Raw genomic sequence first — 25,515 nt, forward strand, 5'->3', positions numbered from 1 at the left:
TGGGTCTTTCTTGCTGGTGCCTGTAGACTGGGGTGGGGAGGGCTCGAAGTGGTCAGTGGTTAAGAGTGCCGCCTGCTCTTCCCAACACCCACCTCAGGTGAGTCACAGCTGCCTGTAGCTCCAGCCCCCGGGGACCTGCCACTGTCTTCTGCAGGCACTGTCCTCATGTCCACACACACACACACACACACACACACACACACACACACACACACACACACACACACACAGTCTTTACAGAGAAATGGGCCTGAGCCTCGTATAGGACAAGCAGCATTCCCAGAGGACATCAGCAGAGGCTGAGCCCCTACTCTGGGCAAGAGGCTGCAAAGTGAGTATCCTCAGCTGGTGTCTGGCCTAGCTCCTGGTCTCACGTGGTCACATGCCAGCACCGTGACAACGCCCTTACGTGGATTATTTCTCATGTCCGAAGGAGCATACGTCAGAAAGGAGGTAAGAGAATGAACTAGGACTTCCTGCTGGAGGAAAGGCTCGGGAGAGCCAGGGTGAGCCTGCAGCCCTACCACAAGAACTCACTCGATCCCATCTGATCGGAGACGCTGAGCAGGGCCAGGCCTGGCTAGTAATGGGTGGAAAGAGCTGGCTTAATACTTTCATCGCTCAGTTTTGGCTGAGACAGGGTCTTTCGTAACCCAGCCTGGCCTCAAACCCACTAACTAGCTGAGGATGGCTTTGAACTCTTGATCCTCCTGTCTCAGCATCCCAAATGCTGAGATTACAGTCATGTGTCCATGCCCAGCTGACAGCATCATTGTTCATAGAGGAAACTAGTCCAGAACCAAGGCCAGCAGCAGCCGGGTCATGCTTCCTCATGGTTTGCCTGGTTAGTGTCTCCAAGACACTGTAGAGATTGAGGTGTGTGGGACCGACACTGTCCCTCATTGACTGCTGACGGCCATTCATTAAGACTTGTTGGTAACGGGCCATTGCTTCACTCTTGTAAATTTGTATTCACTTTTATGTGTGTGTGCGCCACATGTATAAAGTGTCCTCTGAGGCGAAAAAAGGGCACTGGATCCCCTGGAGCAGAGATTACAGGCACTTTGGAGCCTTCCAGGGTGGGTGCTGGGAGGTGAACTTGGGTCCAGTGGAAGAGCAATGAGCACTCTTTGTTTGTTTGTTTGTTTTTTGAGACAGTTTCTCTGTGTAGTCCTGGCTGTCCTGAAACTCATCTGTAGACCAGGCTGGCCTCGAACTCACAGAGATCCGCCAGCCTCTGCCACCACCGCCCAGCTGCAATAAGCACTCTTAACCCCCTGAGCCACCTCTCCAGCTCTGCGTTGCTTTGTTCTTGGGATCGTCACTGTGAAATAATCTCTGGCGAGTTCTCGGCCTGTATTTTCATCTACAAAGGATACACTGGAATTATGTCTCTACCCCAGATTCCTACCTAGACGCCACTTGAGAGTCTGTTGCTGTCATTAGGAGCTCTGTGTTATGAATAAATTTGTCTGTGTGTGAAAGGAGCCAAAATGAGCGGCTTGTACAAGACGAGCATTTCCTGCTTCACACAGCATCCCCAAGTGGGTAGCTCAGGGCTTAGGGCATACTGTTCTGAAGTTGATTGGAAGAATTACTCCTGCTCTGTGTCTTCGTAGTCAAGATGGCACATAGTTGAGTCTGTTAAGAGTGCTTGCTTATCTTGGAGGACCAGTGTGTTTCATTCCCAGGACCCACATCAGGCAGCTCATACCTGCCTGGAATTCCAGCTCTAGGGGATCTGGCACCCTTTTTTGGCCTCTGGAAGCACTCTCTAATATAACAGCCCTTTGTAGCCTCAGATATTGGAATAGAAGCAGCCAGTGTTACAGCCCTTGCCCTGGACCCTGGGATACTTGACCTTGAAGGCTCTGGAACTCTTGTGGCAGCCAAGGCCTGCAGGTTCTCTTCCCTGGCTCTGTACTAACCTTGTGTCAGCTCTCTGCTCTTTCCTCCTCTCTCTTCTCCTTCCACCCCTGGGAAGGAGGTGCCAGGCCACTCTCCAGCCTCCTCTCTTTGTTTTCTTGAGACGGCATCTCACTATGTAGCCCTGGCTGGCCTGAGACTCTCTGTGTAGACCAGGCTGGCCTCGAACTCACACAGCTCTGTCTTTCTCTGCCTCCCAAGTGCTGGGATTAAAGGTGCACCATTATTTACAGTCATACTTCTTTTTTTTTCTTTCCTTCCTTCCTTCTCCCGCCTCTATTTTCTCTTTTCCTTCTTTCCTCCTCTCTAGCCTCCCACCTTAGTACTGGGGATCAAACCCAAGGATTTGTATATGCTGCATAAATACCATCTCCCCCCCCCCAGTGATTTCTATAGTCCCCAAATAGCCAACTATCATAAATCATCCCAGGCCTACATTTGACATCCATAACTCTCTATCACTTGCAAAATAAGCAGCCAGAAACTCACACCAAAGGAGAGGAAAACAAGGCGGTATTCCTGATTTTGCGTTCCCACTGCTCCCCATCCCTTGCTTCCTTAATAAAATCAGATGTGCAATAAATACTTGAGCTTGAAGCTGATCCTTGGCAAGCTGATGGATGTGTCAGCCAGGCTCCAGATGGAAAAGAAATGGGGTAATCTACTGAACTGATTTTGAGTACTTCCAAAATATCCACCTTAATTACTGATCACAGATAACCTCCAGAATGTAAGATACTTGATGACTCATTATAAGTACTTACAAAATAAGCTTGATTAAAGGAGTCAGAAATATCATACAGCTCTGTTTACATAAAACAGCATTTAGTACACAAGTTGTCCGAAGCAGATGCACACCGCCCCACCTGCCACCCCCATCTCCCTCTGGTTTCCTAAGGCATTTTCCTCTCGAGGTTCAGTTGGTAGGATGCCTACCTACCATGCACAAACCCCAGCAATGTATAAACCAGATGTGGTGGTTGGCACGTACCTGTAATCCCAGCACTCAGGAAGAAGGAGGCTGGAAGGTCAGAAGTTCAAGGCTATCATCCTCAGCTACATACGGAGATTGAAGGCAAGCTTGAGTTACGTGAGACTCTAATCACAGTCTCAAAGTAAGTAAATAAATAAACCAGTTCCCTCTTGAAACCAAAGCATCCTTTCCTGACTCCTTCCATCTGAGAAGCATTGATCCTCCCCTCGTAGTAAGAGCACCGGAGACGGAGTGTAGACAGAGCAGGCAGTTTAGCCTGGCTTTGCAGGGTGTCGTCCCTACAGAGCGGCAGGTGCACTGCTGAGCACTGCACCCCTTCTTCCCTCCTCCCATAACTGAGGAATCAGGAGGGACAATCTTTTGTGTCATTCAGGTCCTAACTTGTCACAGTTTCTTTTTCTCAGCAGCAATTGTGAGTGGGTTCATCTCCGCATCTCGCCGCCTGTTCGTTTTCAAGCTTGTCGGGAACGTGACCTGGTAGGCGAGCCTGGGTGTTGGTAGTTTTCCACTCCACGCTTCCAGGTTGGGTGGAGTCGGGGTGGGGGGTCTGGCTTAACAGAGTCTAAGTAGAGGAATAGCTGGACTAGCAAGCATTCGCAGGGGTCTGGTGTTTTCTATCCAATTGTAGCAGGTTGGGGCCGCCTTGGAAAGGAACCATCAGATTGTATTTCTGACATTTCAGCTCGAATCTTACATTTGGGGGTAGGGGGCTTTAGAGTGGATGAATAAAGGAGTTATATAAAAGGTAGAACCCTCTAGAGTGTAGGGCCCTCAGTCCCAGCCCCTGCTCCCACCAGACACACTATGCTGGCTCATCCTGGGGGCCGGAGGAGGACCTCGCCCTGAGTCACCCTGCAGTCTCCACAAAGCTCTAGCTCTAGGATAGAGGAACACAGACTTGCCTTGTCAAGCCGGCCTGTGGGAGAGGAGGGAACAGGGAAGACAGCAGGACTCGGCTTCACAAGCTACATCAAGACTCCTTTCCGCCCAGCTCAGCCTTTCAAGACTGAAAAAGCCCGTGTCTTAGCTCCCCTGAACCCCATTCAGGGAAACCACACTTCCCATCATTAGCGGAGCTGCAGCCCACCGTGGATCGGCTCCTGCTCACAAAGGGAGCTGTTGGCTTTAGGTTTTTCAAAGACATTCTTGCTTGGACATGGCTTATGGATAAAGTCTACGCTGAAGGAATCTCTTCTTTCTAACTTTACCAACTTAGAGAGAAACACCTTATTTTTATGTCTCTTGGATAACAGAGAGCAGAAATATCATAGGCGAGGGTTTGGGGTGCGGCTCAGTGGCCAAGACTTGGCTAGAATGCACAAGACTCTGGGTTCATCCTCAGCAACAACAATAACAACAACAACAACAACAATAATTTAGTATAAATAAAACAAAAGTGAAAATACAACATGGGAACAGGAAGTGGTCACTGCAGAAACTGAGACTCCAGTCTCCCTCAACAGTATTGATGATCAGAGATGATGATCATATCAAATATGAGCAGATATTCACCCAGGACCAGTAACATCTGTCTGACAAGAATTTATCTTCCAAACAGCTTCATAAGTGAGTGCTATTGTTATCATCACTCTCCTCTTACATTGGGGAAACTGAGGCTTGGAGCCGTCAAATAGCTTCCTCCGCTCTTACAGTAAATGGCAGGGTTAGGATTTGAACTCACGCAGCCTGGTTCTGCATTCGGTGTACCTCACTATGCTGCAGTCCAGGGAGCTGGTCACGTAGGGACCACCTCTCTACCTACACAGAAAAAGAAAAACAAAAACCAACTTCAGCGGGCTGGAGAGATGGCTCATCAATTAAGAGCACTGGCTGATCCTCCAGAGGACCTGGGTTTGGTTCCCAGCACCCACCTGATGGCTCATGACCCTGGAACTCCAGTTCCAGGGGATCTAAGGACCTCTTCTGGCTTCGGTGGGCATCAGGCATGCACTTGGTGCACAGACATACATGCAGGCATAACACCCATCCACATAAACAACAACAGCAGCTTCAGGCTGGAGAGAGTAGTTGGTGAGGTCAAGGTGCCTGCTGCCAAACCTGACCCCTGGAATCGCCACAGTGGAGGGAGAGAACTACTCCTGACTTCCTCCTGCATCTTGTAGCATGAGCACATGTGCACACACACACAAGAAATAACCATAAAACTTACTTTAGGGCTGGAGAGATGGCTCAGAGGTTAAGAGCACTGGCTGTTCTTCCAGAGGTCCTGAGTTCAATTCCCAGCAACCACATGGTGGCTCACAACCATCTAGAATGAGATCTGGTGCCCTCTTCTGGCGGGCAGGGGTGCATGCAGATAGAACACTGTGTACATAATCTTTAAAAAATAAAAAAAAAGTAATAAAACTTACTTTAAAGAGCTCTGGCAGCTGGCTCGGTGGTTAAGGGCACAACTGCTTTTGAAGATGGCTTGACTTCCTTTCCCAGCATCCATGTTGGGGTGGCTCACAACCAATTATAACTCCAGCTCCGGAGGATCTGACACCTTCTTCTGGCCTCGGTAGGTACCTGCACACATGCACACACATAAATAAATAATAAAATAAGTCTTAAGAAATATGAGCAGCAGGAATGCCCGCCACTTTGGGGATGGTGGTTAAGCAGGCGTGTCTTCTGCATCCTCCCCAGGTTTACATTCTGGCTACAGAAGAGTCCACCGAGCCCTGTGAGGGATATAAGCAGGAAGTAGTTGGGGTTTGGCTTAAGGGAAGGTTATCTGAAAGGAAACATTGGCTCAGGACACCCAAGGCCAAGTTCTCAGCACAAAAGAGATTTATTTGCCACTGAGAGATGGAGGGCAGGGAATAAGAAACCAAGACCGGAGACAGAGGACGAGGGAGAAGGAGAGGGACAAGGGAGAGGGGGCAGGGTACCTGTCCCGGAATAGAGGAGACACACAGACAGGGCGCATAGGAAAATGGCAGTTTATAAAGGTACAAGGGGAACCCCTGTGTTAGGACAGGTGCTTCATTTTAACTGGGCATGTTAATTAGTTGAGCCAAAAGGTGCTTTTGATGCTGGATTTCAATACTTTGACAGTTGGACCGTGGTAGTCAGCCTCAGGAGGAGGAAGTGGCCAAATAAGGAACCGGACCCTGGTGGCTAGCTTTAGGAATGTAATCTAATGGTTTTTACCAAGGCAGAGGGAATGGGGGGTGGGGGCCACGGAGGGTGAGGCCTGCCAGAGCCATATGCTGGAGCGGGCTAGTGTCCCTTCATTCCCACCTTTTTGTTTTATTATTGGGGGTCTGGGTGTTGGGTAAGTGGGTGTCAATTCTCTCTGGCTGCTTCCTGCTGGCACTGGACTGTTGTTGTTAAGGGGACCCAAGGAGGCTGAGTTGTTGATCAAGGCCAGGAAGAACATGCTGTGTCCGTTGATGTCCAGGTTCTGCGGGACCATCTGAGGCTAGGGAGGTGTCATCTGTGAGGCTGGACCAGGATGTAGATTCCAAGAGGACAGCTGAGGCTGGCGCTGGAGTTACTGGAGCAGTCTGTAGTTGATTTGAAATCTGTTGGGACAGATGTGAAGTGAAGCAGTTTAGAAGAAAATATTTTATCTTGGATTACATTTGAAACTCTTAGGTTCATGGTCCTGGAGTTGGAAAGAGTGTTGAGACTAGAGAAATGGGAACCAGTGAAAGGGGGAGAGAGCCCACTTAGGAATAGGCAGTAGCCAGGAAAACTTAGGCTGTTGGTTGGCAGGAGAACTTACCTGAAGTCTGTTTGAGAGTTCTTGAGAGGAGCCAGGAACATTTAGATTGGCTATATCAGGTTAATTGGGGGAACAACCTCTATCTGAAAGCAGTCTCTGGTTGTGTTGGGGAGAATTTGAGAGGCTTCCGTTACATTGGAATAGTTTTTCCTGGGGTGTTTAGGTGGGTTCTGAAATTGAGGTGTTTTAGGAACATGGATGATTGGAAAGGCTCTTGGCAAACTGTCTGTAACAGGTTTTGGGGGTTGCTTCGGACAGGTTGAGAAAACTTAGCTTTGGTTACCAATGGGGGACCTCAATGGTTAAAGGAACAAGCAGTCAGTAGGGGAGGTGGGGCATTGGCAACTTGGGTCTCGGCGGCGAGAGGGACGGCAGCTAACGGAGGGCTACAAAGATGGCTTGTCTTGAAAATACAAGGGCAGATAAATCTTTGTGCTGAGAGCTTGGTCTCGGGGGGTCCTGAGCCGATACTTTTCCTCTCCTTGTCCACCAACCAGGAGTCCTGCCACAAACAGCTGGCCTTCTCTATGGGTCTGTTTTCACTTGTGGATCTAGCCAACCACTGACTGAAAACTTGAAAACCAAACTGTGCTTATATGGAACACGTACACTTTTTCCTACTCCTTGTTCCCTCAACCATGTAGTTAGAACGACTGCTTACATAGCATATACGTTGTGTTAGGGATTGTAGAGCGATGGTTTAGAGCTGCAGCTCTCAACCTTTCACAGGGGTCACCTAAGACCATTGGAAAATACAGATGTTTACATTCAGGTTTATAACAGTAGCAAAATGACAGTTACAAAGTAGCAACAAAAATAATTTTATGGTTGGGGGTCATCACAACATGAGGAACTGTATTAAAGGGTCTGGTTGAAGCATTAGGAAGGTTGAGAACCACTGGTTCAGAGTATAGGAGAGGGTTGGCAAGGTGGCTCAGTGGTAAAGGTGCTTTCTACCAAAGCTGATGGCCTGAGTTCAGTCCCTGGAACACACATCCTGTTAGTCATCCTCTGACATCTACATGTGTCCCTACACACAAAGAAATAATAAATATGTGTAATGAGTGTATAGGAAAGAATATGCATAAGGTGTAGTGTATGTAAATAAACTGCAATTTATTTTATTCATGAAACACTTTACATTTATTTATTAATTATGTCTATATGGGGTCGGGCATGAGTGTGGAGGTCAGAGGACAGTTTGCAGGAGTTCTCTCTTACGTTGGTCCTGGGGGTCAAACTTAGGTCATCAGGCTGGGTGGCATTCACCTACTGACCCATCTGGCAGGTCCTATTTTATATATATATAGTTCTGCCCAGATTAGGACCCCCCAAAGAGACCACTGGAGACCAAAGATGTTCAGAATGCAATAGCAAGGTTTATTTCCATTACAAGTCTCGACAGGGAACTCATCTCAAGCATCACTGGCCTCAGCGCAGTGAGGCAGGAGGAGTTACTCTTTCTTGGGGAAGTTAGTTTTTATAGGCAAAACCCATAAAATTTCTTAGAGGGGTCCATCCTTGATTGGTCCAGTTTTTCCTGGGCCTGGACTTCGTCTTATTTCAGCTTATCTGTTTGCCCTGTCAGGAGTTTTACAACCATCTCCAGGGTCTGGTCATGTTATCTCTGGAGAGGGGGCATCTTGTGGTTAATCGGTTACCATCAGACATCCTGACTTTGTTCTTTTGAAAACACCTGACTTTACCCTCTCCAGGAAGGGGGAACTGACTCAGTTCTGTTTATTTTTAAGATATCTCTTCCCCCAGCTCTTTTGGGTTTCTGGGGGAACTGTGTCTGGGCCTTTGGTGGGGGTCTTTCAATATATATACAAATATATATATAAAAAATATATTTTTTGAGAAAGGGTTCCTTTCAACTCAAGCTGCCTCTGCTGTTAATTTATTTGTGTGGGGGGGGGGGGAGGGGGCGCCAATGCGTGTGGAGATCAGAGGACAACCTCTGGTGTCACTCCTCACCTGTCCACCGTCAGACCTTTTCTTGTCGACCTCCTCGAGCTTCCAGGGGTTCCCGTCTCCACAGGAACAAGGCTTTCACGTGGGTTCTAGGGGTTCAGTCTCAGGTCCTCACGCTTCTGCGGCACACGCCTTTCCCCACGCAGCCGGATCCCAGCACCAGTTTTGCAGTTTTGCCCAGGGACTTTCGGCACACATGGAGCTTGGTATCTATCTGAAGGGCATCTGAGCCGGCCTTCACAGATACCGCGATCACCCATGGCTGTGCTCCACAACCACGTACCCCTGAAGGCCATGGTACACACACTGTCAGTAATAGCTTCAATTTCATATTCCGGCATTCCAGCAAGGGATCAGGGGATGGAGATGGAAAAGACCAGAGTTGGAAATCACTGCTTTAAAAAAAAAAAATGAGATTTTAAAGATTGTATTTTAAATTATGTGTATATGTGTGCCTGTGTGTATTTTTTGTTGGTTTGTTTTTTGTTTGAGACAGAGTTTCAAATGTGTAACAGCCCTGACTGTCCTGGAACTCACTTTGTAGAGCAGACTAGCCTTGAACTCACAGAGATCTGCCTGCCTCAGCCACCCAAGTGCTGGGATTAAAAGGCATGCGCCACCAGCCACCACAGACCACAGTTGGCTGATTGTGTCTTTATACACTTGAATGCAGGCACCCTCAGAGGCCTGAAGAGGGTGCCAGATTCCCTGGAGCTGGAGTCCCAGGTTGTGAGCTGCCCAAAGTGGATGCTGGGAATGTAACTCTGGTCCTCTGGAAGAGCAGCAAGCACTCTTAACTGTTAATCACTTTGAGGATAATTCCATACTGCTGAAGTCATCGGACGGAAGTGTTCATGTCAACAACCTCTAATGTAGCTGGATTTTTCAGTGGGATCATAGGCTCCTCCATAAATTATTTATCTTATTATTTACTTATAATAATAATATAATAACAACTACTTATTATGAAAGCTCGGCTGAGAGCTTAGGCTTGTTTCTAACTAGCTCTTATATTTATTTATTTTATTTATCTTAAGATTTATTTATTATGTATACGCTGTTCTGCCTGCATATATGCCTACACACCAGAAGAGGGCACCAGATCTCATTACAGATGGTTGTGAGCCACCATGTGATTGCTGGGAATTGAACTCAGGACCTCTGGAAGAGCAGCCGGTGCTCTTAACCTCTGAGCCATCTCTCCAACCATAGCACTTGTATTTAAAGTAACCCATTTCTGTTCATTTACTTTCCGCCTCGTGAGTTTATTACCTCATCTCTGTACTGCCCATCCTGCTTGCTCTGTGTCCACCTTCCTCTTCCCAGCATCCTCTGGGCCTGGAAATCCTGCCTAGCTATTGGCTGTTCAGCTTTTTATTAAACCAATCAGAGTGACACACCTTCACAGTGTACAAAAAGGTTGTTCCACAACACTAGTAAGTATGCACGCTTGTGCAGCTCTCAATTTGAATGCAATCTACTTTTAGAACATTGTAAATAGCAGCCTCTCCCCTGCTCCTTCAAGTCCATTTGCATTCAATCTGCCCTCTCACACGCGTAGCCCCAGGTACCTGTGTGCTGTCTCTATCGATTTGCCTGCTATAATTTTTTAAAACTCAGTAACAAAAGGAGGTCATGCAAAAAATAGATGCTAAATAGGAACAGACCGAACCAACTTTAAAATGAACAGAGTTTTAAAAGTTCCTCCAAAGCGGGCTGTAAGGGGCAGAGGGATAATTTAGCTACAGAGTACATCCTTCTTGTCATCCTCTTGGCCCTGGGTTCTATCTTCACCCCAAACCCAAAGTAGGCTATAGGCATCATCAGAATGTAGTTATAAAGGAATGTTTGTCTGTTTGTGTGTGTGTGTGTGTGTGTGTGTGTGTGTGTGTGTGTGTGTGTGCGCGTGTCGCCCTATCCCAGGCTAGCTTTGAACACACTGTGTAGCCAAGGCTGGCCTAGAATTCATCTTTCTGTTTCTACCTCCTCCACCACACCCTGCTAAAGAAAAAAGGGCGGGGTGGAAATTACAGGTTCGGGTTCGTAGCTGCTAGACCTGGGGTGGTGGTGGCTTTGGAGAGCAAGGAAGGGAAGGTATTAGGCTGTGGGAGATAGAGTCACGTTAGACCCACGAACCCAAGGAAAGCGGTAGTGTTTCTTATTTTCATTATTTACTATAGTTTTTAAGTATTTGTGTATACACACAAACCCGCCGTGGTGCCCAAGTGGCGGTCAGAGGCCAATCCGAAGGGTCGGATTTCTCTCCACCCACCAGGTAGGGGAAGCCTGAGGATCGGACCAGTAAAGTCGCCGGGCTTGGCTGCAGGCAGGCGACTTTACTCGCGGGGCCATCCTCCAGGGCCTATTATTATTTACTGTGCAAGGTTTTGGACTGCCCTGGAACTTTCCATCCCCGACCTCCCTCTCCGATCACTGACCTCCCTCCGCCAGGGGCGTTGGGTCAGCTCTCCCGGCCCACACCTCCCCGCCCTTCCGGCCCGCGGCCCCTGACTTCCCGCTGCGCACGCGCGCGCTGCCCGCCTTCCCAGCCCCAGCGGCGGGCGGGGCGTTCGCATCGACTCGGTTCCCGGGCGATTGCTTCTGTCTGTGGTTGAGTTATGGTGCGGGACGGGAGCCCCGGAGGCGGCTGGCACCGGGGCTGGAGCGCGGCTCGTTGCTGAGCGCCGCCCCGGTGCCGAGCGGGCGATGGGCGAGCCCGACCCCTTGGTCTCGGGGCAGCTCGCGGCCGGCCGGAGCTGGTGCTTGCGGCGGCTGGGGATGGACCGCGAGTGGTTGCAGCTGGAGGCTGCGAGTGAGGTGAGGGAGGGCGAGCGGCCTGGGGTGGGGGGGGGGGGGGAGAGCTGCGGGAGCGGGGAGGCTGAGAGGAGCGGCGCCCCGCCGACCCGGCTGGCGGGGAGGCACCCGGGGCGGCCGCGGGGTTGGGCCGCCTCCGGGGGCTGGCGGGACCGGGCCGCGAGGCCAGGCGAGGCCGTGGCTTGAGAGGCCCCGGGCTGGTGGGTGGCTGCGCGGGAGCGAGGCCCCGTGCCAGAGCCGCCGTAACGGACGCGGGGCCCTCCGAGAGTAGGCACGGTCCCCGTTAGGGTCTCTCAGAGCCAGCCTTGCGATGACCCAAGTCACACGGGGAAACTGAGGCCGAGGCGTCCCCCACTGACCCCGAGAATGATGGCGCACCCGTCCGGATGGCCGCGGAGGGCGTGTACTCTCTGGAGTTGATTTTGAGGGTGATCACGAGTTTAAAAAAGGTGGCTCACCTAAAATCCACCAACTTTAAATCGGAAAAAAATAAAAGTCTTCCATTCCATCCCCGAGAAGTGGCGCGTTGGGGTGAGCCACGATTGCACCCTCGACGTGGGGCAGGGACAGGCAGCGATTCTCTCCAGAAACTGCTTACAGTGTTTGATAATGCAGGCTTAAAGGGCTGGTGCTGGGGGTCGAACCCAGGGCTTCGTACTCGGAAGGCAAGCACTCTGCCTGCTGTTCTGTAGAGTTCGGCTCCATCAACGCAAAACTGAAAAACAAAAAAGGGAGGCACAGTTATAAGTGGGAAGGCGGTGCTAGGATTTGGTCCCGGAAAAGCCCAGGGTGGGCCGCCTCCTTGCAGTCCGCTCTGTACAGAGAACTGGGTCAGGTACGCGCTTGTTATTCAGAGCCCCTTGGGCTTTGGAAAGCGCAGTACTGAGTGCTGGTCAACTTGACACACAAACGAGTTATATGAAAGGAGGGAATTTTAACTGAGAAAATGCCAACATAAGATCCCGCTGTAAGCGGGGTGGTGGTGGCGGCGCATGCCTTTAATCCCAGCACTCGGGAGGCAGAGGCAGGTGGATCTCTGTGAGTTCGAGGTCAGCTTGGTCTACAGAGTGAGATCCAGGACAGGCACCAAAGCTACACAGAGAAACCCTGTCTCGAAAAACCATAAAAAAAAAAAGATCCAGCTGTAGGCAAGCCTGGAGGGGTGGGGAGGGCACAGCCCACTGTGGGTGGTACCATCCCTGGCCTGGTGGTCCTGGGTTCTGTAAGAAAGCAGGCTGAGCCGCCCAGTAAGCAGCACCCCTCCGTGGCCTCCATCAGCTCCTGCCTCTAGGTTCCTGTTTGAGTTCCTGCCCTGACTGCCTTTGATGATGAACAGTGACCTGGACATGTAATGTAAGCTGAATAAACCCTTTCCTCCCCAAACTGCTTTTTGGTCATGTCATTTCATCGCAATAATAGACATCGTGTAAATTAAGCTCATTGAATTGGTAGGGTTGAATTTTTTTTTTTTTTGATAAGCTGTATATTCTCAATTGAGGGACAAACATAGTTTCTGCTCTTGGAGTTTATGGCTTGGAACCAGGGAAAGAGAATTTGTAGAATGAAGGACGTCTTTCTGGGTTGGCCAAGGTGTGGCTTGTTTATCAATATTCCAGAGCAGGTCCGGCTTTAAATTAGCGGGCATTAGAAAGCCGCTTAATTTTTCATCTGCTTTACTTAATCTGATCCCTGAACATTCATTCACTAGTCTCTCTCAACCCTGCTGGGAAACTTAATCAAGTGTTGACTCACTCACTGAGACTCAGGTCGGGGAACTAGTCCATTACTTCTGAAACGCTTGGCAGCTGTGGGGTAGCAGGGGCGAGAGGCCTGGAGAGCACTCCTCCACACGTTCTGTACTGTTCCATAGACTTGTGTGGGATCACAGCTATGGGGAGAGACCCATGCAAACCAAGAGGATGCTGAAGACCCTCCTTGGGGGGCTCTGTGTAAGAGAAGCCTGCCTGGTGATGCTCAGAGTCGGCTTGTCGGCAGTAATTGGAGCATAGCCTGCAGAGTGGAGGAAGAGTTTGAATGGAAGCCAGGATGAGGTTCTCAGATGATGGTGCACGTGGGTTTGCATCAGGTTTGGGGAGGTGTGCTGGCCTCTCTAATACAGCTGAGGCAGGTTAGCTCCAGGTGTGCTGGCGTCATCTAATGCAGCTGAGGCAGGATAGTTCCCTGCCTTTCCAGTTCCCCTCAAAGTTCAGCTTTCACAGGTAAAATCATAAAACATGGGTGGATCCTCGTATTGTATCAAAGGGAGTCCTTTAGTAGTTTATCTGCCTGAAGGGTGTCTTTAAACTTGGTAAACCAGTCTAGAGATTTTGGTGTAAGCACAAATGAGTAGATTTATTGCAGGCGAGCTACTTCAGGTCTGTAAAGGAAAACTGTGTCTTTGCCTTGTTTTCTCCTCTTGGTGTTCTTGAATCTGGGGGTTGGGAAGGGGAAGGAGTGGTTGGAGTACTTCCTGGTTATTTCAGAGACAGAGCCTTGCAGAGGAGGTGGGGGCTAGTGAAGACGGGCAGGAACAAGGGGTCGTTTATATCAACAACAGTGTGCTCCAGGGTTGTAAATGGAGCAGTGCCCAGGAGAGTTCTTAGGTGACCGACCAGTGGTGCTGAAATAGAGCCATTGTGGACTCTAGGACTGGGCAGTGAAGGGGGGTGACAGAGAGTCAGGGACAGTTCCAGAACAAGGTGCTCTTCTGGTCTTCTGTACTGTTTGCCCTGATGGCAGCCGGGCTGTTTCCCCTCAAATAGAATATGGAATACTTCCTCTAAAACAGCTACCAAATCTGGAAATTGTCAGTGCTTATGGATGGTAGACAATTCCTAAATGTCCCCCATCACCACGCTAGTCCTCAGACCTGACCTGGACATTCTCCGTTTCAAAAAATTTGTGTATGTGTATATGATGGTTGTCTGTATGCTGTGGTGTATTTGTAGAGGTCAGGACAACTTTAGGGAGTTCTCTTCTCCCAGGTGGGCCCAGTTAAGAGATACTTAGACGCAGAAAAGAATCAGGAAACTTAAGATCTGGATCTCAGAAGAGTGTCACTTCTTTCCCTCATGTGTTTATGATTAGGTCTACCAGGAAGTGTGATATGTGGGCATCTGAGCTTTGTTTCTGTCTTCTACAGAAACTCAAGCTGTTCTTGTGGGTAAGTGGGCCTAGGACTCAAGGAATTTGGTTGGTAGACTTTGCAGAGTGTGCACCCCGCGTGTGTATGGGTGCCTGCAGGGGCCAGAAGAGGGCGTTGAATCTGGATTTGGAGTTATGAGCTCTTTTGAGCATCTCTCTAATCCTATTTTATTTTACTTTCTTATGTCTTGACTGAAGATACAACATTAGCTACCATATCAGTTTCATGGAGACGGACGCTAGAAGGAAGGTTGGGGCTGGCTGGCTGGCTGGCAGATTAAAAAGTTAAAGTCTTAACAAGGCAGTGTGCTAGGCTGAACTAACAAGATGAAAATAACCAGAAATCAGCGTCAGGTCCCGCATTGGGATCCACAGTTGCCAACTAGTCAGGTAGAGAGAGAGACAGCATAGTAACCTTGGAAGAGGGAAGATGGAGAAATGTTGTCATTTCTCAGACCGGGGATACCTCGGCAGCGTCCTCGAGTGCGCGTTGTGAAAGCCTGTGCCGCACACAGTAACCATGCCTAGAGCTGGGAAAACGATACATGACTTTGTCTTAAATAACAGCTGTAACAATGAATGAGGAGTTCTCTCATAGACTGTCGGTGACAAACTCTAACTCAGGGAGGTAAGGTAAAGTGGCTGGGACACAGAGGGCCAGGAATGGTGACTTGGGAGATACTTGGCAGCTATGTGTAGAAGGAGATTGGAGATTTCCTGATGTACCCAGGGCAGACCCAGGGCCAGCGGAAAGAATTTACAGAGAAAAGGATGCTAAGTTGGCCATTTCAAAGTCCAAGGCCTGTCTTAGTATGTATAAAGGCAGTGTGGAAGATGAATTGACGGGAATGTGAGGGAAGAAATGATGTCTCACTGGTGACCATTCAGGGTTGTGCTAGCCTGAGTGTTCATATTAACTCTTTTATCTTTTTAAGTTATTATTTTATGTGTATGATTGTTTTGACTGCATGTATGTCTGTGCAACACATACATGCCTGGTGCCTGAGGGGCGGGGCGAGAGGTGATATTTACCAGAAAAGGGCATCAGATCCTCTGCAGCTGGATTATGGATGGTTCTGAGCCACCATGTGGCTGCTGGGAAGACAAACCCGGTCTTCTGGAAGAGACCGAGCCATCTCTCCCGCCCTCCATGGTTAAGTGCTCTCCTCTTACCACAGCTTCTTGCCTTTTTCTCTCTGGTGGCCCCCTGTGACAGCTGAGTGGGGGCAGACAGCAGATGAGAAATTGAGGTTCCATAGGTGTCTGCTTTCCTAAGTCAGGACCTGTGTATGCTGCTGGTTGATTGTAAAGAACCCCCCTTTTTTAGCACAGTGACTGTGTCTTACATTGCCTCTGTCTTTCAGGTGACTATTGGTCGAGGATTTGGTGTCACTTACCAACTGATATCAAAGGTATGCCCTCTGATGATTTCTCGAAACCACTGTGTTTTGAAGCAGAATCCCGAGGGACAGTGGACAATTATGGACAACAAGGTACATGAGCTTACACAAGCCTAATGATTTCTATTGAGTTTTATGCATTTTATTTATTTATTTATTTGGTTTTTTGAGACAGGGTTTTCTGTGTAGCTTTGGCTGTCCTGGAACTCACTCTGTAGATCAGGCTGTCCTCAAACTCAGAGATCTGCCTGCCTCTGCCTCCTGAATGCTAGGATTAAAGGCGTGAGCCACCACTGCCTGGCTGAGTTTTATGTGTTTTTAAACATTATATTATTATTGTAACTTATGTGTGCTTTGGTAGGGGACAGTATGTGAATGTGAGTGCAGGTGCCCACAGAGGCTAGCCAGATCCTTCTGGCCCTGGAGATACAGCAGTTGTGACCACTCGGTGTGGGTGCTGGGAACTGAGCCGTATATGGGAAGCTCTTAACCACGGAGTCATCTCTCCAGCCCTACTAGGTATTTTAAAATTTCCTTTTCTTTCCTTTTTTTGGTTTTTTGAGATAGGGTTCCTCTGTGTAACTCTGGGTGTCCCAGAACTAGCTCTGTAGACCAGACTGGCCTTGAATTCACAGAGATCCACCCGCCTCTGCCTTCCCAGTGCACATTTAATTCTAGAAAAATTTCCTTTTCTTGCATACTTTTTTTTTTAAGATTTATTTACTTATTATGTAAACAGTGAGTGTTCTGCCTGCATGCCAGAAGAGGGCGCCAGATCTCATTATAGAAGGTTGTGAGCCACCATGTGGGTGCTGGGAATTGAACTCAGGACCTCTGGAAGAACAGCCAGTGCTCTTAACCTCTGAGCCATCTCTCCAGCCCCATAAACTTTCCTGTTCTTAACACCTGATAGTTCTCTAATATTCAAAAGTGTAGCCATGCCCTGTTCTCTTTCCCAGGTGCAGCACTTCCGTGTGCTGCAGGAAGTTGTGTTGCAGGAAGTTAGGCTGTGCAAGAGGATTGCCGATGGCCTGGGGTGAACGCTACTTCTAAGGGAGTGTCTGGAGTGGAGCTGTGGCTCCTTTTCCAAAAGTGAGACCATATTTCTGGGGAAACTGGCCCCTTTGAAAGGAGGCAGAGAGCCTGGGAATCTGCCGAAGCTTCTGGAGGGCAGGAGACCTGAGGCAGAGAGAGAGAGCTGCTGTACTGCTCCTTCCCTTGAGCAAGCCCTACACACACACACACACCCCTACACACACCCACACCCACACCCACACAAACACCCCTACACACACACACACACACACACACACACACACAAACACCCCTACACACACACACCTACACACACCCATACACACCTACACATACACATTCACCCTTATACACACACACATACAGACCTCCACATATACCCAAAACCCTTCCACACACATCCCTACATAAACTCACACGCACACATACATATGCACGCACACCTTTAAAATAAACCTGCTTGGGACTGGAGAGATGGCTTAGCAGTTAGGAGCAGTTCAGTTAGACTGCTCTTCAGGAGGACCCGGGTTCAATTCCCAGCACCCACATGGCAGCTCACAATTGTCTGTAACTCCAGTTCCAGGGGACCCAACGCCCTCACACAGGCATACACACAGACAAAACACTAATGCTCATAAAATAAAATTAATTAAGACAAGGGCTGGAGAGATGGCTCAGAGGTTAAGAGCATCAGTAGCTCTTCCAGAGGTCCTGAGTTCAATTCCCAGCAACCACGTGGTGGCTCACAACCATCTGTAATGAGATCTGGTGCCCTCCTCTGGCCTGCAGGAATATACGAAGACAGAACAATGTATACAAAATAAATAAATAAATCTTTTTAAAAGAAAATTAATTAAAACAAAACAAAAAATCCTGTTTAGCTATTGGTGTTCTCACAAACATTTTACTTTGAATAAAGGGTTTTTCTACTTTAAATTTTTGTTTGTAGATTTATTTTATTGTATTACTTACATGTATGTGTATCTGTGTGTATTGTATGCACATTTGTGTACAGGTGCTTGAGGCCAGAGGAGCGGTTTGTGTTCTCCAGAGCTGGAGTTCCAGGCAGTTGTGAGATGGCCCTGTGGGTGCTGGGACTCGCATTATTAGGTTCTCTGGAAAAGGAGCAGGCGTCTGGACTGCTGAGTCGTCCCCTAGTTCCCTTTAAATAAAGGTTAAAGTCACCTGTCTAATGGGAAGTAACGAAGTCCAGGCATTAGGAAGCACCTGAAGTGCAAAGATACAAGCCCCCAGGATTGAATGGAGGTAGACCCTGGAGTGGGGAGGTTTTTAAGATGGGCTCTTGTTTTTATGTAGTGCAGGCCAGCCTCAAACTCACCTGCTACTTGGTGATTTCTACCTTTGTGATATAGAATCTGGCATCCCAAGTCCTGTGAGTATTTTATGTGGCTCAGTCTCTCTGCTTGGAGTTCTTGGTCTGCTAACATCAGCATCATTAGAGTGCCCTGACTTCTGTTTGCTGTTCTAGCCCTTATCTGGCGTACTTGGTTTTTGTTTTATGTGTATGTCTGTGCACTACATGTATGCAGTACCTGGGGAAGGCCAGAGGAGGGCATCAGATTCCCTGGAACTGGAATTACAGATGGTTGTGAACCTCCTTGTAGGTGCTGGGAATTGAACCTGGATCCTCTGCCAGAGCAACTAGTGCTCTTAATCACTGAGCCATCTCTCCAGCTCTGGCATACTTCTTAAAAATTCTGATGAGGGGCTGGAGAGATGGCTCAGCAGTTAAGAGCACTGACTGCTCTTCCAGAGGTCTTGAGTTCAATTCCCAGCAACCACATGGTGGCTCACAACCATCTGTAATGAGATCTGGCATCCTCTTCTGGCCTGCAGGCAAACATGCTGTATACATAATAAATAAATTAAAATAAAAAAATTCTGGCCGGGCGGTGGTGGCGCACGCCTTTAATCCCAGCACTCGGGAGGCAGAGCCAGGCGGATCTCTGTGAGTTCGAGGCCAGCCTGGACTACCAAGTGAGTTCCAGGAAAGGCGCAAAGCTACACAGAGAAACCCTGTCTCGAAAAACCAAAAAAAAAAAAAAAAAAAATTCTGATGATAGGCCAAGGACATGGTTCAGTAGGTAAAGCATTTGCCACACAAGCACGAAGACTTGAACCCCTGGAAAGCCATCCGAGGTACTGAGTGTCTGTCATCCCTGAGCTCCCACAGCAGGTTGGCAGGCAGCCACAGGAGAGTCCCCAGAGCAGCAGCCATGAAACCCGGCTCTCACCAAAGGGGAGGGCAGTTGGTAAACATATTCGATGGTAGTATAAATTAAGGGTTTCTTCTGTTCTTGAAAAGATACCGTTAAGAAAAGGACAAGCCCTAGTGGAAGCGTTTGCTCTGCACCTAACTGGTGAAGTACGCCTGTGTATGTACAGAGCTTCAAATCTGTCTTTTAAAAAGACAGATATAACCCGGTTTCTGAAACAGATTAAAGACAGATACATCACAAACGAGTGTACACATTCTACTCACTATCCGTGAGAAGTTGTTCAAACTCAACGATCAGGGAGATGCAAATCCAAACCACAAGGGACTGACTGCGCCGGCAAGGATAAGGGACAAGTGCAGTGTCTTTCTGCTCTAGAGGGAAGGTGACCTGACATAACCTCTTTGAAAATACCTAACCCATTCAGTTGAACACATATATATTAACAAATGTCTCTAGGAAACGTCCGTAATGCCCACCCACATAGAACGTATCAAAGAGTATTTCCACAATGGACACCGATGTATTGACATAATACTGAGTGAAAACGCTCCACAGCAAGTCGCCAGGCATGTGTATATGCCCACAGTCCCAGAACTTGGGAGGCTAGAACAGGAGATTCCATGCCAACCTGGCTATGTAGCCAGACTATCCCAAAGAAACAGAGTATGGGCTAGGGAGATTGCCAGGCAGGCCTGAGGCCCTGACTTCGAATCTCCATGTAAGAAGCTGTGTGTGGCAGTAGTTCCAGAGCTGGGGAGGTGGTGGGCAGAGGTGGAGTTCCTAGAGCTCACTGGCTAGTCAGGCTAGCCTGATTGCTGAGCTCTGAGCAATCAGAGACCTTGCTCTTGTAGAGGACCCACCTCAGGCGCTTCACAACCACCTGTGACTCCAGCTCTCCACGTCCCCTGACTTCTGTGGGTACTTGACACTCAAATGCGCGTGCGCGCACACACACACACACACACACACACACACACACACACAATTTAAAATAATAAATCTTTCTTAAAAAGTGAGGAAGTCCGGTGTAGTGGTGCATACTTTTAATTCTAGCACTGGCAGGCAGATCTCTGTGAACTTCAGCCCTGTCTGGTCTACAAAGCAAGTTCTAAGCCAGCCAGAGCTACACAGTGAGACCCTGTCTCAAAAAAGCGAAACAAAAGCCCCAGTAAGGTGGACTGGTGCTGGAGAGATGACTCAGTGGCTAAGACCACTGGCTGCTCTTGCGGAGGACCCAGGTTCAGTTTCCAGCACCCACATGGTGGCTCGTAACTGTTCGCAGCTCTGATTCTAGGAGTCTGATGCTCTCTTCTAAACTCCATAGGCACCAGGTGTACACACGGCACACAGACAGACATATAGACAGAATAAACACACATCTAATATGGTGGACATCTGATGGAAACACCAGTGCTGCTCTCTGGCCTCATACACATGCGTACACACACGCGTGCATGCACACACACACACACACACACACACACACACACACACACACACACCAGCAGGAAAGTTAGACGTGAGAGTACGTTTTATATGATGCCATTTAAATCACGTTCAGAACCAGGTGAAATTATTTCGTCAGGGCACTAGTCCCCTTGTGAGGGAAGGAGGGACTGGTTGGTTTCTTGGATGCTCTGATGTGTTTTTTAAAGCCATGTCATAAATAGCACTGAGGTGTTCGCTTTGTGATTATTCATCTAGCTGTACGTTTTTGATTTATCCATTTGCATTTGCATATTGTGTTTTGTTGAAGACATTTAGAGTATTGACCAATACTTTTTTCAGATTGCTAAACTAAAAAGCACGGTATAAATGTCAGTCTTAGTCTCAGTTCAGAAGTGAGTTGAATCTCTGGCCTCTCCCCCAGAGTTAAGAGGCTCACCGGTGTTGTTAGAGCTCTGGCTGATGTTAGGATGGTCATCTGCATTTAGTATCCCATCTCCACGGGCACTTTTATAGACTGTGCCCTACGAGTCCGTACTCAGTTGTGGCCTTGCATTGCCCTTCCCACAAACAGCTGCTAAGACTGTTCTCGTCTGTTCTGTCCTAGGTGTCTTTACCCAGTAAGAGGTTGAGCACAGAATGAAGTGACTATCCGTTGTGCCCGGTACTGCCCTAAGTGCATTAACATGTTAAAATCACACAGGATCACCAGAAAGATTATCATCTTTACAGACACAGAAACTAACCCCAAAGCAGACGAGCCTGCCCAGGGTCACTCAGCTGTTAGGTGATAGAGACACCCACAAACCCACACAGTCTGACCAAGATTGCTGATCGTTTTCATCTTCAGTGTTGGGGATTGAACTGGGTCTTCATGTGCTTTTACCCCAGAGCTCCACCCCCTCCCTCTCCATGCTCTTAACAGTGTAGCTTCATTAAGACAAGAAGCTAAGCAGTGTTGCGCTATGCATTTTACAGTGTGGGATAGAGACTAGACTTCCCCACCTTATAGACAAGGCTGAGACACACGGGTGTGACGTAGGGTTGCTGAAGGCACGTAACTGATAAGTCCAAGGTGTTGAAGTCGGTCTGTGAGCTCAGGTTGGAGCTCCTGTTCTGTTTGCTACCCTGTAGGACGTGTAGACCAGCAGCCGCTGGCCATCCTTGGCTCAGGTCCCACCCACAGTCTGACTCCCCTAGCACAAAGTCTTGGCTTTTGTGCACCGGGAAGTGCTGTGCTTATTGATTGTGTTGAGAGCCCACGTGGGAACGGGTGACTCCTGACTAAGCCTGCCTGGGGTTTGTATTCTTTCCATCCTGGAGTCATTGCCTGGAGTTGAGGTCAATAAGAGTGATTGAGTTGGTGTTCTTTAGTGCGCTGCGTGTTTTGAGGAAGGTGATTCTTGCCTGTTACACAGGCAGTTCTCTGTGGAGGCATGAATGTGAAATATAGGTAGAAAGCCAAGCACTGTGTGCACAGTGCTCCTTCTAAAGATGGTGCTTTATGAACCTTTCATTTCCATTTGTTCTCAAGGGTTTTCCTTCTGAAAAGGCAGAAGGTTTTGTTGCAACAGGAGAGAAATTCCATTAAGAGGAGGAAAATCATGAGCTTATTTTGTTTTTCTTTTCTTTTCCCTAGAGTCTGAATGGTGTTTGGCTGAACAGAGAGCGTCTGGCACCATTACAGGTTTATTGCATCCAGAAGGGAGACCATATCCAGCTTGGAGTGCCACTGGAAAATAAGGAGAATGCGGAGTATGAATACGAAGTTATTGAGGAAGACTGGGAGAGGCTGTCTCCCTGCCTGGCCCCAAAGAATGAGCAGACGGGGGAAAAAAATAAAGACTTGAGAACTAAAAGGAAGTTGAGTTTGGATGGATTAGAGAGTCCTGCAGCTGACGGTCCCTCGGATCTCAAGTGCAGAGTCACCGCACTGTCCTGTAAAGCTCTTGAGCCGGTGAAGTTACATGGGAAAGGTGAAGCAGCCAGTCAGCCCTTGGGATGCTCGTGTCCTAAGTTGACTTCTCTGGAGGCTCACGCTTGCTCTGCTCTCCCAAAGGTCATCGAACTTTACCCTAAGAAGCAGAAGGCCTCCAACCCTTCAGCATCTCAGAGCAGTTTAGAGCTGTTTAAGGTGACCATGTCCCGGATTCTGAAGCTGAAAACCCAGATGCAGGAAAAGCAGATAGCTGTTCTGAATGTGAAGAGGCAGACCCGGAAGGGGAGCTCGAAGAAAGTCGTGAGGATGGAGAAGGAGCTGCAAGCTCTACAGTCTCAGCTGTATGCAGAGCAGGCTCAGCAGCAGGCGCGGGTGGAGCAGCTGGAGAAGACTTTCCAGGAGGAGCAGCATCACCTCCAGGTACCACAGCTGGCGGGCAGAGGTGCCCTCAGCTGGGCAGGCACTTGGTGAACTTCTGGCCAGAGTTGTCTCTGAAGCAGGCCAGATGCTAAGCGTAGGAGACAGGATGGGAGCAGAAACCAAGGTGCAGGTTTGGGAAGATGAAGGTTTCAGCACACTGATGGGGTCAGGAGCCTCTCAGACAGCCTCTTCCAGTCTTCCTCAATAACTTTGTTATTGAGGGCATCAAGATGAGTAAGGTGACGCAGAAGCCGGCTGGGATGTGACTGATCTCTGATTGAAATCTGAGGTGTTTGAGATCTAAGAATAATTCAGGGAGAAGCCGGGTAAGGGTTAGGGTACCACAGACCGTAATGTCCTTGGGACTCATTTCTTTGCTCTGTGTGCCCAGAACCAAGTCACAGCCCAGAGCTAACTGTGCTTGTACATGACAGCTTGTTGGCTGTGAGATTAACTCGAGCTAACGGGGTTGGGGGGCGGGGGGGGGGGGGCGGGGGGGAGCAGAGATGATGGTTTTGTTCCTGTCTTGATCAATCAGAATGCCATGGAAGGGCACACAGCTGGCTGGTGGTAAGCTACATCCTTTACTAGAAGGTAAAAGAAGTATCTGAGTGGTCTGGAGGTAGGCCCAAGCCTACCTGGTCTCCAGATCGTCGTCTTAGATGACAGGCTCTTGCCAAAGCTTCAGGCTGGAGCTGGCCTGTCCCTGCTTAAAATGTCAGTTCCCAGATGACAGGAACCTTGTCAATCCCACCCTAGTCGTTCAGGTAATGGTGAATGTCAAGAATTCCCTGTTGTTGACTTAGAACCCGGAAGAACCAGTCACAGCTGAGGTGAAAGGTGTTTTTATCTTGCTTGGGTCTCTCTGGGCAAGGAACAGCCTGTAGTGGTGTTGGCTTATTTCGGAAGAGTTTATAAATTTCATTCTAATCTCTGCTATCTCCTCGAATCTCTGCTATCTCCTCGAGCTGGTAGGAATAGGAATAGCAAAAGCCATGGCTTACCTAGGTGCCTTCAGGGCATGCACGGTGGGTGTGCATAGCTTCTGCTTCCCGTGTCCACCCAGACAACTGAAGTTAACAGAGGGTGGGAATCTGCTGCTGTTCAGGGTATCACACCTTCACTGAGAGAGTTCTCTAAAGGATCGTGTGTTCCGAAACGATCGAGCACGCCTGGGGTTAACATGCGAGGCTACTCCGTGTGCTAAAGCGACAGCTGCGAAGTCCTTTCTCGGGGGCAGAAGGGTAAAGACAAGAGACTGGTTCAGCGATTTCTTCACGTCATGTGTGCGTGACTTCGAGAAGCATATCCAGTTCTTTGTGTTAGCTGTGTCTCCCTCTGCCCTCGGTCTAGCCTGGCCTGCCACCACTTCAGAAGCTGTTGCCCCCGGCCTCATGCTTGGTGTTTGGAGCACTATATTGCCTGACACTGTACTTAGAATTCTGCTTGGATTAAAATGCTTAGTGTTGTTTTTAATCATTAAGTAATTTATCTTGTTGAGACAAGATGTGCTGCCCATTAGCACACTGGAAGAATGATTTTCAGGGTTGCCCATTCAATTATGAACGATTCAAAAATCCCCTACCTGTAGGTAATTCTTAAGGCAGCAAGAACACAGGCTGTGTGGACAAAGCTGGCCACAGATGAGTGACGGTTTCAATGGCTGCTGGAGGGGAAAGGCAGCAGAGGCCCAGGCGAGGGCAGAGTGGCTTGTAGAGGGTGGTCAGTGGGGGGCCAGGCACCGGGGTGGGGCCAGGCGGGGGTTGTGTCTGTGCCTCACTTCCCAGTCTTAGCCATTTGAGTGCGTGGTGTCAGGTGATCGAAGAAGCCGAGACTGTCCACCCTGTTTGCAGAGCTGTTCAGCGGCTGGCTTGAGGCTGACAGCCCCACGGTGTGCAGTGGTCGAGCAGCCAGCAGTTCAGATCTTTGCCGACAACAGCCTGAAGTGAAATGGGTTCTGCCTGCTCCCTGCCCCGTGCTGTTCCTGTCACACCTGCGTGTTCGGGACCTTGTCCCCTCCCCCTGGACTGCAGGGAAACAAACCTTCCTTTTGTTTTGGCTTTTCAGGGTTTGGAGAAAGAGCAGGACGAGGATCTGAAGCAACAGCTGGTCCAGGCTCTGCAGGAGGTAATCCAGTCTCCCCCACTTCAGAGGCCGTGGTAGTTGGGAGTGGGGAACAGCCAGGCATCACGTGCCACTAGCTGCCTCCGCCTCGGAGTCCACTGCTCTGTGATCTCCAGTCTGCAAGCAGAGCAGGTGGCAGATGCTCACACCATCAGGTTGGAGATTTGCAGCCTCACAGATACATACTAGATCTCACATGGAAACTTAGGTCTTCATCAAGTAGAAGCCGCCCTGGTGATGACGAAACAGCCTGTAGGAAGTTTGGAAGCTCTCTAGAATAGGGGCTCTACTTCCAGAATAGTAAAGGTAGCAGAGGGGAGATGTTA

At 49.0% G+C, this 25,515-nt stretch overlaps 1 protein-coding gene and 1 long non-coding RNA gene across 6 annotated transcripts in view; one reads left to right on the forward strand and one right to left on the reverse strand.

Annotated features, from left to right (window-relative positions):
* Nucleotides 1-78: 78 nt before the first annotated feature.
* Nucleotides 79-11,156, reverse strand: LOC128114461 (uncharacterized). Of its 3 annotated transcripts, none has more exons than XR_008219774.1 (5): nt 11,066-11,156; nt 8,631-9,019; nt 6,167-6,450; nt 5,293-5,449; nt 79-4,678 (listed from the first exon to the last, which is right to left on the reverse strand). It is a non-coding gene; the product is annotated as an uncharacterized LOC128114461 (long non-coding RNA). The 3 variants fall into 3 exon arrangements; XR_008219773.1 differs by having other exon boundaries at nt 8,631-9,022; nt 11,066-11,145; XR_008219775.1 differs by having other exon boundaries at nt 8,631-8,912; nt 11,066-11,115.
* Nucleotides 11,157-11,219: 63 nt separating this feature from the next.
* The window catches only part of Rnf8 (ring finger protein 8), a 34,524-nt gene continuing 20,228 nt past the window's right edge, over nt 11,220-25,515 (forward strand). For all 3 annotated transcript variants that reach the window (XR_008219772.1, XM_052744478.1, XM_052744477.1), the window contains exons 1-4: nt 11,220-11,444; nt 15,950-16,078; nt 22,346-23,065; nt 25,133-25,192. Coding sequence is in view for 2 of the 3 variants with exons in the window: in XM_052744478.1 (XP_052600438.1) it covers nt 11,334-11,444; nt 15,950-16,078; nt 22,346-23,065; nt 25,133-25,192 (1,020 nt within the window). In the remaining variant the exon portion in view is untranslated. The remainder of the gene's footprint in view (nt 11,445-15,949; nt 16,079-22,345; nt 23,066-25,132; nt 25,193-25,515) is intronic.

Source organism: Peromyscus californicus, unplaced genomic scaffold (assembly GCF_007827085.1).
Source record: "Peromyscus californicus insignis strain IS unplaced genomic scaffold, ASM782708v3 Scaffold_19__1_contigs__length_69161282, whole genome shotgun sequence".
NCBI lineage: Eukaryota > Metazoa > Chordata > Mammalia > Rodentia > Cricetidae > Peromyscus > Peromyscus californicus.